Source organism: Staurois parvus, unplaced genomic scaffold (genome assembly GCF_062004578.1).
Source record: "Staurois parvus isolate SC_StPar_1 unplaced genomic scaffold, SC_StPar_1.0 ptg000168l, whole genome shotgun sequence".
Classification (NCBI taxonomy): domain Eukaryota; kingdom Metazoa; phylum Chordata; class Amphibia; order Anura; family Ranidae; genus Staurois; species Staurois parvus.
The window spans coordinates 5,670,690-5,685,762 of record NW_028317964.1 but is presented as its reverse complement, the minus strand read 5'-3'; the positions used below and the strand labels follow the sequence as shown (position 1 = coordinate 5,685,762).

The following is a 15,073-nucleotide window of genomic DNA, read 5'->3' as shown; positions in this document are numbered from 1 at the left end:
CCCTTGGGATTACGTGGAGTTTTGCATGAATTGGGCATAAAATGTGCTCTGAACATCATCTAAGTCACAACAATAGAAGAACACAGTCTGCTGAACATAATACTACACAAACATTAGATGTTGCCATGGTTTAATTGCACATAACATGCAAACATTCACAGTGCAGGGAGGAAAAAGTATGTGAGGCCCTAGCTTAATGACTTCTCCCAGAGCTAATTGGAGCCAGGAGTGAGCCAACCTTGACTCCAATCAGTGTGATGATATTGGATGTGTTGCTGACAGCTGTCCTGCCCTTAAAAAACACACACCTATTTTGGGTTTACTGGTTTCAAGAAGCACTGTCGGATGTGAACCATGCCTCGCAGAAAAGAGCTCTCAGAAGACCTACGATCAAGAATTGTTGACTTGCATGAAGCTGGAAAGGGTTACAAGAGTATCTCCAAAAGCCTTGATGTTCATGTGTCCACGGTAAGACAGACTGTCTACAAATGGAGAAAGCTTAGCACAGTTGCTACTCTCCCTAGGCGTGGTCGTCCTGTAAATATGACTCCAAGAGCACAGCGCAGAATGCTGCATGAGGTAAAGAAGAATCCCAGAGTGTCAGCTAAAGACCTACAGAAATCTCTGGCACATGCTAACATTTTTGTTGACACATCTACAATAAGGAAAACAGTAAACAAGAATGGAGTACATGGGAGGACACCACAGAAGAAGCCATTGCTGTCCAAAAAAATATTGCAGCGCGTTTGAAGTTTGAAAAAGAGCACCTGGATGTTCCACAGCACTACTGGCAAAATATACTGTGGACAGATGAAACCAAGATTGAGTTGTTTGGGAAGAACACACAACACTATGTGTGGAGAAAAAAAGGCACAGCACACCAACATCAAAACCTCATCCCCACTGTAAAACATGGCGGAGGGAGCATCATGGTTTGGGGCTGCTTTGCTGCCTCAGGGCCTCGATGGATTGTTGTCATTGGCGGGGAAATTAATTCCAGAGTTTATCAAGACATTTTGCAGGAAAACGTACGACCATCTGTCCGCCAACTGAAGCTCCACAGAGGATGGGTGACGCAACAGGACAATGACCCAAAGCATACAAGTAATTCAACAAAACAATGGCTGCAACAGCACAGAATACGCCTTCTGGAGTGGCCCAGTCAGAGTCCTGACCTCAACCCGATTGAAATGCTGTGGCATGACCTTAAGAGAGCGATTCACACCAGACATCCCAAGAATATTGCTACACTGAAACAGTTTTGTGAAGAGAAGTGGTTCAAAATTACTCCAGATCGTTGTGCAGGTCTGATCTGCAACTACAGGAAACTACAGGTTGAGGTTATTGCTGCCAAAGAAGGGTCAACCAGTTATTAAGTCCAAAGGTTCACATACTTTTTCCTCCCTGCACTGTGAATGTTTACATGTTATGTGCAATTAAACCATGGCAACATCTAATGTTTGTGTAGTATTATGTTCAGCAGACTGTGTTCTTCTATTGTTGTGACTTAGATGACGTTCAGAGCACATTTTATGCCCAATTCATGCAAAACTGCACGTAATCCCAAGGGGTTCACATACTTTTTCTTGCAACTGTAATACTTCTTTTAGTGTCTTGAGGTGATTATGAATGAAAGAGCCATTGAAATAAAAAATAAAGTGTGATTTTATTCTATCACACAATGGCTTAAAATAACAATTTAAAGTGTATCATGAACAGTTGCATGTAGATAAAACTAAAAATATCAAGCAGAAGTTTAAAGAAAAGTCACCATTATTGTCATGGCTGTCCGGCCATGTGCTGTTCTGTCCTTCATGTGCTCTTGTCTTGTTCAATGCAGCTGAGTCCGAGCAAGAAGACGGAAGTGACGTTAATGACTATTTCTTGTCTTGCAGCACCTGTTCCAGCTTCTCAGAATGTTCTTATGTGTGTCTGTTTGAACAGCCATGTGTGTGTGTGTCATAGTGTCAGTGTTAGCGTCCCTCTGTCAGACTCCCTTATGGTCTTTTATGAAGAAAATACACGTCATAACTTGGGATCTTGAGGCCATGTATGGAAATCAGTACTGCCCAGCAGAGCAATTTCATAGAAGGGAGGGAACGCTTCGTATATGGAGTTTTTGATGGACAGGTCCATAATAAGCTGGTGATGTAACTACTCATATTTAAATGATAATATAAATTAAGAACGTATCTTTACAACATATCAATGTATAATCACTAATCTATATATGTAACAATATTACCAACTTATAAATCATACTAAATACACACAGATACTATTAAAATATATTATGTAATAGTTATTCTAGAATGAGTCACTTCTAATACCCTTGAAATTTTCAAACAGAGTCCTCTAAACAGCTATGCCTTAATATAGAATACTCAGCCTCATACTCAGCTGGTTTAGCTAGCTCAGCTTAACTCCTGTCTTGTTTTAAATTCCTCAGCTTAATTTATATCTCAGTTTATTTTACTGAAGAAATAAATATTATCATCGACAATTCACACATTTGAATATTAATTATGATTAATCATAAAAACCAAATATTTTGCAAGCTTGCCATCAATATAATATAAGTGCCGAATCATGACTTTGATTAATTAATTTTCTTCAGGAGGATATAAGGTCAAATCGTCTTGAGGTACAGTAGGTGCAGAGAAGAGACTTTCATTGAGTACTTTGGCTGCTGTGACAGGGAGTTGATGTTCTGGAGAGGTGTGTGAAGAATCTGAGACATATGATACAACTGAGGGTCTGGAACTGTTGTCTCTTTCGTTTTCACTAGTGGCTTGTTGTAAGACCCTTAACTTTGCCATGGCTGTGGCATGCTCACATTGTTTTTCCAAAACTTCAACTTCTGCCTTTTGACATGTGGCTTCAGCTTCTTTCTCTGCTTTCTGATGTGTGTCCTGAGCCTCCATTTCTGCGACCTGAACCTCCATTTCTGCTTTCCTTTGGGCGAAAGCTGTCTGAATTTTAGAAGCTTCAGCATCAGCACGGGCTTTTATTAGTTGTTGACTGAGTGTAGAAGACCTTGATTGTAAGGATTTGGAAGATCTTGAGGAGCTTCTAGTAGACGCAGAGCGATAAGATCTGGATTCATGGAGCTGTGTTATTCTCACTTCTGCCTTTGTCTTTGTTTGCACCTCTAAATTGTCTATTTCAAGATTGAGCTCCTCAAAACTCATTAATTCTTCCAATGACCCTTGAGTGTTGTACCGCTTTAAGAGAGCAATATATTTAACACACAGTCTTTGATAATTCTCATAAGCAACATTCAATTGCTGGATAGCACCCTCTAGTTGTATTGGCTCATGAGAATGTTGGGAGAGAGCAGACATGCATTTAACAGTATTAGACCATAAGTCATTGAAATTAGACAGCAGTTCTTCCTTGTCAGCCTTAAGATTCTCTTGCATCTTCCAGGTTGGTTTTGTTAAGCGTTTTTCTCTTTTGTTTGATTCAGGATTTAAGTCCTGATCTGGTTGTGTATTAGTTTACCCAGACTGTATATTACTTTCCTGAAACATCATGTTAGCAAGGAGAGGGGCGATAGAAAGTTTACAGAGAAATGTGTCAATTTGTCTGTGGATGAGCTCAGGTTTCCTGGGCAATAGTTGCAGAAAAGTTTCCTTTTACCTGCTTATAATTTCACAGACAAAGCCATGTGCTAATGCATACAGATGCAGTGTATAAACTTGCAGTTGAAAGACATTCGCATCAACAATTTGTCCTGACACTGATAAATGTTATGCTGTGATATACTGGCAGACATGTACAGGCTTGTGTAGAGATGGCTTCACTCTGTTAGCTGCTATATCCATTCTCCATATAACATCTCACTGTGTATCCAAAGCTAGCAAGGATCCTATGAAGACATTTCATGGATCTTTTGACTGTTCTGTCTCTCCATTCTAAGCATTGAAAGTGTGATCTCTGTAATTTACAGTTGTGATGAGATAGCAATAACTCCAGTCTTAGTTGAATAACACAGGCAGTGACTTGATCCAGACGACACCTTGTAGATCTTGTGAAGTTTATTCCATAAACTGAGAGAATCTTACAACAATGAACATCGGATAGGTCAAAAAATCATGTGATCTACTTCATGACATGAGGTTTGAACCTGAAGTGCATTACTGGGAAATGGTCAAAAGGGTGGGGCTATCTATACAGCATTAACTAAACCAAAGGAAGGGGAGGAGCAGAGACAAAATACAAAGAACACCTAAAGGCATATGACAGTCATGTGAAACATGACAATTATTATTTAACTTACCTACACTAGGATCACCCCTGTGAGTATTCAAAATGAATATTCTTGATGTGTGTACAGTGATCTGACATAGATAAATAAATAATTGACTAAAAGTGAACCAATGGAGCTGCTGTTGTTACAAAAGTTCTATAATCTTCAATTAATGATATACCAACTTACAGTGTTGCCCTCTTCTAGTGTATATCTAATTTTAAACATACAAAATGTAAGTGCTTAGAATATACTGTATATCCAAACGTGATCAGGGTCCAATGCATTCTCACCAGACTGTATTACATAACAAAAAAATTAGTGCAGTCTTTAAAATAAAGTGTCCATTGCAGTCTCCACCATGGGCAGCTCAGTGGCTAAGTTGTTCGCACTTCTGTCTGGCAGTACTAGGGTCGTCAGTCCGAATCCAAACCATGGCACCACCTGCCTGGAGTTTGCATGTTCTCCCTGTGTCTGTGTGGGTTTCCTCCGGGAACTCCAGTTTCCTCAAACACTCCAAAGACATGCTGCTAGGTTAATTGGCTCCTGTCTAAATTGGCCCTAGTATGTATAAATGTTAGTTATGGACCTTAGATTGTACATCCCTTGGGGGTTAGGGACTGATGTGAATGTACAATATATATGTAAAGTGCTGCGTAAATTGACGACGCTGTATAAGTACCTGAAATAAATAAATAATACTGTATTATATGACAAAACGTACTGCAGTCTATAAAGTAAAGTGTAGGTGTGCAATCACTTTTCAAGGTGATTCTTGCACTTTTGGTGCTCCCTTCCAATGTTCCCCCACTCCCCAACAGTTGCTGACCCTTAGTGCCGATTCACACATGTGTGGTGCGGCTTGAGAGCTCCGGTTTCAGTGCGAATTGAAAGCTGTTCGTCGGTTCAGGTCAGGATTTGAAAAGAGAAAGAGAAAAATAACCTGAAATTGTGATCACAAACTGATGACGTACAGTTCAGAAGCAGTTTCCATAGAAGTCAATGAGTAATCCGCACCTGGACCAGACCGCACTCCTCAGAAATCAGACAGGACACTTTTTCAATCTGCACTGAATCCGCACTGCCAGTGCACCAGATGTATGTGAACAGGCACCATAGGAAGCAATGTTATTTCACATGTCATGTTTGTTTTCCTAGCATATATGTGAACTGGCACTTAAGCAAAGCAGTAAGAGTCAATAAGCGCTTTTGATTATAGGTATCTTAAGCTTGGGCTCTGTCTTTCTCAATCTTCTACCACTCCTCCGGTATAATGGCAGGGTTCAGTAAATGGCATGGTCATCACATAAAGGAAGAACAGTAAGAAATATCCACATTATATTGTTTATTACACCATGTTAAAGATAAATTACACTCACTAAAAACAGATGAATAAAGGCAGAAATGGCAGACCAGAAATGCCACCTTGGAATGTGTTCCACCGGTCGGATATGATGTCACCAGAAATCCCAGCCTATCGTGTTTCATCCCTCCCACAGGGCATCTTCAAGGCACAGCAATATGGGAGGGCAACCCCTCACTGAACGCAAGCTCCAGATCAGTGGCTAGCATCCATGGACTGCAGTTGTCACGTTGTCATGCCGTGTTCCAACAAACCTTCTCTTCACCTCATCTACCCACAGCTGACACAAAAACACATTGTGCATGTGCAACTACCTTCTAGCCACAAGAAAGCAAGCAATTGGCCATGCAGGGGCAGTGCACACTTCATACCAATCAGGGGCAGTTGGAGCAAGGGGGCAAAGGATGAGCACAAAGTGGTACACAGATTCTATGCCATGCAAGTAGGGAGAGGCGCAGTTCTGCATCCTTTCCCTGGGTGCTAGACGAACCTGTCCTGGTACTGTCCTCATCTGTTTTATTATAGCTTGTCTGGAAGTTATATTTCATCATACTTCACTATAAAATACCTGAAGAGTTGTACTGAGTCATTTCTGAGCCTGGGTTCATACTGATGCGGTGCGGAATTTGCAGCATTCTCTGTGTGAATTCTGCACCGCATCACAGTCGCACCCCATTCATGCGAACCGCTGCGGGTGTGTATGTTAAGTTAACAACACCCCGAAATCGGTCTGCAAAACACGGTGCGATGTGAAGAATCGCATCACATGGGTGTGAATACCCATGCAATCCGATTCTAGTGTGGACCAAAAAAAGGGTCCTGCACCTTTTTGGTGTGGATAGGGTGCAATTGGAGCAATACAAAATGTATGGCTCCAAGCACACCACACACAATTTGCATGTGATTTGCACTGGAATGCAATATGGTTCCTGTGTGAATCACACGTGATATATGGCACCACATATATGTGAACCCAGCCTTAGCCTGAGGACAGAATAAACCTGTAGTGAGAGGTTCTTCACCATCTTTGCTGTGACCTCAATTCTTAGTTTTGTTTCCATAGCCATCAGAAAACAGATGCCATGACCTTGATTCTGTCCACTTTGTTCATCTGTTTTTTATTGCTGGATTTCTCAGAAGCAACACTTTTTTTTTAATCTTGCTTTAATAGCTTCCACTAAGCCTGCAATGGGTGTCAGAGCAAAATCCTAAAAATGCTGTAGTGCCGACAGTTGGTCCGACCACAAAAACACCACTTGTTTGCCTAGTCTACAAGTCCATCAGTGTTTGGCACTTTGGGACTTCAGTAATCCTGTTCTATCCTACTGACATTGAAAATGACTGTCGTATTTCTGAAAATATGATTTCTTTTAAAATGTGATGTTATACCTCACAGAAACAAATGTACCTGCCAGCAGCCAAGTCGGAAATGTAAGAATCATATTGGCGTCTGTGGCTCCAGCTCTGACTGCAAGGGAGGCTGTAAAACATCAGCAGTTTCAAATGCTTTACTACAATTTTAAACCATAGATGTCTTATTATAAGTAACAGAAATGTAAACTGTTTTCACAGACATGAGATGCAACCCTGTTACAGGATGCCAGATGAGCTAAGTGATGTGCTATAGCGATGGTCAAAATTTAGCAACAAATAAAAACTAGTGTAATTTTAAAGTAAAGCTAAAACTTTATTTGGTTTTGGATGGAGTGAAAAATGGATAAAACCCCTAACAACTATTGAACTAAGCCCTAATTGTAAATCATCATCTTTGGCAAATAACAAATCTATACTGGACGAGGGTGCGTTTCCCTACGCACCATCTGGCCAATTGATGAATCTAAAATATATAACCTTTATTCAGATATATAAAAAATGTATGCTCAGCTGTAATTAAAGTCTATTGGAGTGGAATGTACTGCGCATAACAATATATATGGATACCATTGCAATTATTTACCTTACAGCCAAATGGTTAATAACACCAGACCAAATCAAATACCATACCGTTTTAGATGAAGTGATGGCATACAAAGAGGCACTGTAGTTTGATCATAAGCCTATCAGCTTGAATATATAATCTATGTTAAGGAAATGGAGTTACCCCATGGACAAAACTAATTTGATAGTATAATCTATCTTCCTACAGATATGTAATACGGGTACACTCATCCACGGCATAAATGTCAGCCTCTCATGGATAAGGAAGGAAAAAATGTCACCAGCACACCGAGGATCACCAATATGGGTCCAAAGGTTTTAATAAACCATCACATAGTTACAGCAAGGCAACGTTTCGGAGTCTCGCAGGACCCCTTCATCAGGCATGTGACGAAGGGGTCCTGCGAGACTCCGAAACGTTGCCTTGCTGTAACTATGTGATGGTTTATTAAAACCTTTGGACCCATATTGGTGATCCTCGGTGTGCTGGTGACATTTTTTCCTTGCTGATTTTGTTCGGTTCCAGCCGACGGTCACTGCAGCACCCACTCATACACACAGCCATTTTTTAACGCAGGAACGTGTGCGTTTGGATCATATACTTGCATTCCTCTCATGGATAAGCCCCATACATCACCATATCCACCAAAAATACCTCACTGTCTTGAGGAATGCAAATGATGCACTGTAAAATGCAGTACAGACCTCTCCAAAAAAAGGGGGGAGAGGAGTAAATACCATGTGCATCCAAAAAGTGCTCCCAAAGAAAAAAAGTAACTCTACATGTTTTGCTCCAGAAAACAGAGCTTCGTCAGGAGTATAAAGAATTAAAATAGGTCACATAGTGGCTGGAAGTTGTGATCAGCTGTACATGGTGGCAAAATGGCACCTATCCTCACCTCTATATATAGAGATGGCCATTAAAATGGCCCCCCGCACATGCTCAGTACCTCAACAGGCACCATATTGTGGACAAAAAACAACACCACAGCAGTACATCAGTCCACAACACAATAGACACTGCAGTGTAATTTTAAAGTAAAGGTAAAACTTTATTTGGTTTTTGGATGGAGTGAAAAATGGATAAAACCCCTAACATCTTTTTTTCTGCCTGGGTCTAGATTTTCTTTCATTTCATTTAATTTCTCAAAAATCAAAGGGAAGTGAGATTGAAACTCTCCAAAGTATGGTGTGACGATTATGCTCTCAGCCTGACCCTGGGCAGAGCTTTTCCAGCATGTGGGACAATAATCCAGCAACAGAGAGAATGATTGTCACCAGAGTAGATTAACTGAAAAGTTGACCCTTTACACACACACACACACACACGTTTTAACAGAAGCTTAAAGCATTCACTGTTGTAATTCTGACCTTAAAAAAAAATTCTGACAGACAGGAATGTACTACTCTAGCTTTTTTAGAGAGGCGATGTTCTTATTTACTGTTTAGAAAATTCAGCCTAAAATGGTATTAACCCCAAAACCAAATATTTATATATTGCAGCTTACCAATCCATAGATGTGGTGGCTGCATTAGTGTTCTTTTTAGACTTTTTTCCCCTCTGTTTTCACCTGGTGATCTGGCCGGTAACACACTTCCTGTATTAAACAAATAGTGCAGCGCTCATACAAAAAAATTACACGGAATTACAAAGCACCATTGCAAACTGCATGAATTCATATATCACTTATCGAATGTTTTATGGACGTTTTTGATCATTTGAGTGTTTTTTGAAGTGTGGACACTTTATTGCACTTTAGCACTTTTTGTTTAACCCCTTTATCTTAGGGGGTTTTTGCATCTTCTTTAGTGTGTGTGCACAGTTTATGAGTCACTCTGTTAGTGGCACATTACATTGATTCATATTTATATATTGCTATCATTTGTTTTTGACACTTTATCTGCTTTGCACTTTATAGTTTATGAATTACACTTATTATTTTTTGTATGAGCGCTGCACTATTTGTTTAATGTTTGACACTGTTTAGGTATCAGTTTTGAGTGTTGGCAGCTTCAGGTTAGGCACACTTCATTTTATAGCACAGGAGGACCTTGGTTCTTGTACACTTCCTGTATTAGAATGCTCCCACTCTGGATCAAGGGGCATATGGAGCGCAGCAGACAGCAGAGAGCAGCATTGTCAGTCCAGGGAATCTATGTTAAATGTACTATCAGATTTAGATACACTAACACATTGAAGCTAAACTCCAACTGACACTTTATAATTAGTTACAGCAAACTTTTTTTCCTTTTAGGATAAAGGTTTTACATGAATAAATAAAAGCTGATCATTGTAAACTCCTTTTGTTAGTGGTAAATGGTTTGTATCATCCCTGTAAACCAATGAATCTGGAAGTGAGCTTGTTCTTTTGAAAGACAACAGACTTACTGGTCAGATCACTAGAGGAAAATAGAAGAAAAACATTTTTGGATTTAATACTGCTTTAAGGATTCAGTTTAAAGTGGTGTTAAGCCCAAAAGCAAACATTTATTACATAGCAGCTTTATTTTTATTATGCCCAGCAGACATGCACTGAATGTCAACTATCCTGGGGACATCTACATTTACAATCCAAAAAAATAACACATTATTTAGCAGAATGAATTACAATTTGTTAGATACCAATTATGATATAGATCTGATGTACAGTATATTTCTCTGAGGTCTAATGTGTTTTATTAAACTTCTGAAAATTGTAAATTATGTCTGTTTGTTGTCTGATTTACATTTTTATATACGTTAGTGTAGCCACTTTTTTGGCAAGTAACTCCATTACAGTAGTAGTTTTAGAATAAGAATTAAGGTTGATAGCTTGAGATATATAAAAGTTCAGCTCTAGGTCAATATACCAGACTGTATGTGTATATTGACCTAAATGTTCTTAAGGTAAATGTAAAGGTTGTAATAAAAAAAACAAAACACAACCATGGTATACTTACCTGCTCTGTGTAATGGTTTTACACAGAGCAGCCCTGACCCTCCTCTTGTTGAGTCCCCCTCCTGCCTCCTCCCCTCTGACCAGTGCCCCAATAGCAAGCCTCTTGCTATGGGGGCACTTGAACAGGCTCGCTCCCAAGCCACGCTCCTGTGAATGGACATTGTCCATTTACACAAATAGTGCGGCTCGACCCTGCCCCCTTGTTCGCTTCTCGTTGGCTCACTGGCTGTAATTAACAGCAGCAGGAGCCAATGGCTACAGCTACTGTGTGAGCTAGTGAGGAGTGAGAAACCTGGGAGAGCCGTGGCTCTCAGGGGCATTGCTGGATCGACATGGGGCTCAGGTAAGTGTGGGGGGAGCTGCACCCAGAAGGTTTATATCTTCATGTATAGAATGCATGAAGGTAAAAAAAAAAACAGTCTGCCTTTATTACCATTTAAAGCTGATGTTTAGTGATATTTTTTTTAATCAGTATACTTCAGCTTTAAGCTGCTCTGTAGACTGTTTATGACTTGACCATTTATGACAGGGCTTCATAGGAAGTCTTTTGAAGACCCTGGGAGGTTTGTGATTCCCTAACTACATTCGTACTTGTCTGCTGTCTGTCATATGTTTATTAAGCTGGATTGGGGCTTGTCAAATGTGTCACCTTCTCTAGTTTTTTAAAATATACATACAACGGCATTGCTAAGGGGTGCGGCCCACACCTGGGTTACACTCGCCAGAGAGAGGGGTGACACCAGGGGTGGACTGGGCCAGTTGCCCCGCCAGGAAGTTCTGATGCCCCCTGAAATGCTGCACCACTTCCACTGCAGACATGCAGGGCTGGCGGAAGTGATGGAGAAATGATCAGTCATTAACCAAAACTGTGGGGAAGATGACACATCAGATCACAGTTTGAATGGGGAAGAGAGCCAGCCAGAGCAGACAGAGAGGGGATCCCCCGCTGTCACACAGCTTGGAGCTGAAGTGCCAACCACTGTCAAACAAGGTCCTGCCTCCTGGACTGGCTCCTATGATAGACGTCACACTGGACTAATTTCCCGGCATTGGACTAGTGCTGTCCATCATAGGAGCCGATCCAAGAGGCGGGACTTGGTTTGATAGTGGCCGGTGTATCATGAAGACTTTGGCATCTCTGCTCCAAGTGGCAATAGATCCCCTCTCTATTTGCTCTGGCCGTCTCTCCTCCCCATTCAAACTGTGATTAGATGCACTGTGTCACCTTCCCCACAGTTTTATTTTAACGAATGATCGCTTCTCCGTTTGTGAGTGCCTTATAGTTTTTGATTAAGGCTATTTTTGAACTGGGTTCTTTATTTTTCGCAGCTTGAAGGCCCATTCACACTATGAATTGTACAGGAACACGTTCCTGTGCGATTCACATATGATCCGAGTGTAGTGCAATTTCAGCCCATTCATTTCAAATTGTCTGAAATTACACCACAGCACACCAAAAGTAGCGCATGCACTACTTTTGGAAATGCACTGCAACTTGATTGCATGGAACTTCTGTATCATGTGATCTGGTTCAGACAAACGCACTGCAATTGCCACCTGCATTTGGAGCATCTTGAACTTTGCATTGACACCCATTGCAGATCACAAAGGTAGTGCATTTGCTGCACCACGTACCAATGTGAGCAGGCCCTAAGGGAGTTCCCTACTCCACTATCCTGGGTTGCATAGGACTGGTTCACAGTTTTAGGGTCTTTCACACTAGAATGCGGTGCGGGAAAGCCATATTCCCGTGCAGCTTCCCGCACCACATCCCAGTTGCACTGCCCTTGCAATTTGCTGCAGATGCCAGTGCAAAGTTAACGACACACAAAATGTAGGTTGCAAAAATTATTGGGGGGGGGGGTGACACCATGTTTTACTGCACCAGGTGACACCAACCCTAGTGATACCACTGTATACAAAAGATTTAAATGTGACTGTTTTTGTTACTAACCTATGAATTCTGAAGCAAATGAGGGTGCTACAGTGTTCAGTACTACTCCCCAATTCTCTTCACACAGTTTGGGGTTAATCAGACCTCAGTATCATAACATAAAGAAATCCAATCTTAAACAATTGTTTTCTGGAAAAGGGTGCACCAACTGGAAGATTTCCCTTCCATTTCTGACCAATTTGTAAGTTTAGATTTTCCCTCAGTACAAATACAGTGAATCATCCCAGTGGGTACACAGAAATAAAAACATGATGGATGTTCTAATTTTCCTCTACTCCATCCAAAACAAAAACATGGTATAAAGACATAGGGGTTTGATTTACTAAAAGTGGAGAGTGGAAAATCTTGTGCAGCTGTGCATTGTAGCCAATCATCTTCTAACTTCAGCTTGTTCAGTTAAGCTTTCTTTTTCTTTTTCAATATTTTTTATTGACATATACAATTGGAGCCTACAGAACCACATCAAATCAGGAAGATCAATTAAAATGGGTTATCCATACATTTCCAATGGAGTAAATAGAAAGTTTCATGCCTTAGATCACAAGAACTAAAGCATAGAAAGACCATTCCAGTATTATAAAGGCGAATGGTGGGAGCAGCAAACCCCCATAAACATTTGTGGTATATGTAAGTCGAGAAAAAAAAATACAGTGTTAATATCCCATCAGAAAGGGATAAAACAATAAAGGAAAACATATTGGCCATATCTCAACTGCAAGCCAATTAAGTGGTAATGAGAGGAAGGGAAAAGAAAGGAGAAAAGGAAAGAAAAGAGAAGTAAGAGAAAGGGAAAAAGAAAGGTTGACAGTCCGTGACCGACTCTGGATACAGTCAGCCAACCAGATGGAAGTCTGGGGTACTATGGTTCTAAAAGGGAAGAGTCAAAGCCAGGTGGGAGGTAATGGTCTACCCAGGGTTTCCAGACCTCAAGATGTTCAGGAATTATGTTTATTATGTTCAATTAAACTTTGACTGGAAAAACTAGAAGCTGATTGTTTTCTATGCAGAGCTGCACCAGATTTTGCACTCTCCAGTTTTAGAAAATCAACCCCATAGTCTACCTTTACCAAAAACTTATGTAGATAAGGGGTGACTGCATATAAAAACAAACTGCAGCTTAGGCAAAAATTGAATAATTCCCTTGCTGTTTGGTGTAGGCCATTTACATGCCTCATCAAGCCTGACTAGAGAACGTCAAGGACATTGCCAAGGACCTTGCTAAGAGAGGCCCATCTGGGCCTCTTTTTAGCAATGTCCTGAAAATTTTCAAGCCAGGCTACATGTGGTTTGTAAATGACTTATGTCTATAGTAAGGGCATTATACAATTTTAGTCAAAGCTGCACAGTTTTAATCTACAGAAGGTGAAGGTGAACTTCCCCTTAAGATAGACGTTAAGTATAACTAGTGAAAGGTAGCCATGCAATTAATTATTTTCTGATTGAATAAATTATTATTTATTTTTTTTTACACATCATACATTTTTTTGCACTACTTTACCTTATAACCTGGGAAATCAGGCTTCTTATGTTTTCATGATGCGTTGCGTATTGCTGTTTATCTGGCCTCTAGTTTTCTATACTATCTGTACTAGAAATGTTGATTATTTCAATCTACAGTATGTGTGCACATGTTCAGTTACAAAAAAGTTCCATTAGTCCAACACAGGTCAACAAAGTGAGGTCAACCATGTGATTGGCTGCTTTGTGAAACAGCTCTGCTTTTCCTCTGGCTCGGTTTTTTTATAAACCAGTCTGACAGTATGTAACAAAAAATATGAATTAAGTATATTTCATGTGAGATCGGTCTGTATTTTATCTACATTTTATAACTTTAAATAAAATGATGAGCTGCACATGGGCTGTTCTGGCAGGAAAACTTTTGTTTTATATGAAACAAATATCTTACATGTTGATTCTTTTTTTTATAGTGATGGGTTTAAAGAGATAATGCCTTATGACCATTTCCAGCCTCTCCCACGGTATGTAATATTAAAAATATTTGGATTTTCTTAATGCAAGCCGTATTTGTGAAGCTATTTATGATGCAAGTGATATTTGCCCCATTATACTAAACCTTTTATCTTTACATACTTGCTTTAACAGGTACCAGAATAGTTGAAGAATTTAGAATTTTTTTTAAAGGTTACTTCCCCCCCAATCCAGTAAAGCTCACCTTTTCTGTGCTCCCCGCTGTTCTTTTTTTTTTTTTTTTTGTCAGAGATCTTAGAAATACCTGGTAATGTTGGTTATGGGGGTGCATGTGACCTTCTCTCCTTCCTTCCCTGATGCAGTTCTTTGTCCTAAATGGCCAATTGCTATGCCCCAGCACTGTCAGAAGGGGAAGGGTAGAAGGTCATTACTCCAGAGTGAACTCCGACGCAGTCCAACACAAAGCTTACACATGGGTTATACTCTGGGCTCCAACAGATTTGCCCTGACAAAAAAAAAAAATGTTTTATTCCAGTGTTGCAGCATGGGTTACCCAGGGTAAGGCAAGTAATTTGCGCCTCCTATCCCGTGGACCTATAGAACTTCCTGAGTTCCAGTAGTATAGATCATGCTGGTACCTGTAGTCCTACAATAGTTTGGGGGGGGCTATGATCTCAGCTCGGAGGGTTATGATCTCA

At 40.3% G+C, this 15,073-nt stretch overlaps 1 protein-coding gene across 1 annotated transcript in view; it reads left to right on the top strand.

Moving 5' to 3' along the window:
• ADAMTSL3 (ADAMTS like 3) overlaps positions 1–15,073 on the top strand; it is a 670,777-nt gene that overhangs the window by 522,566 nt on the left and 133,138 nt on the right. Inside the window, exon 12 of the mRNA XM_089676419.1 lies at positions 14,375–14,425. Coding sequence (XP_089532545.1) covers positions 14,375–14,425 — 51 coding nt within the window. The remainder of the gene's footprint in view (positions 1–14,374; positions 14,426–15,073) is intronic.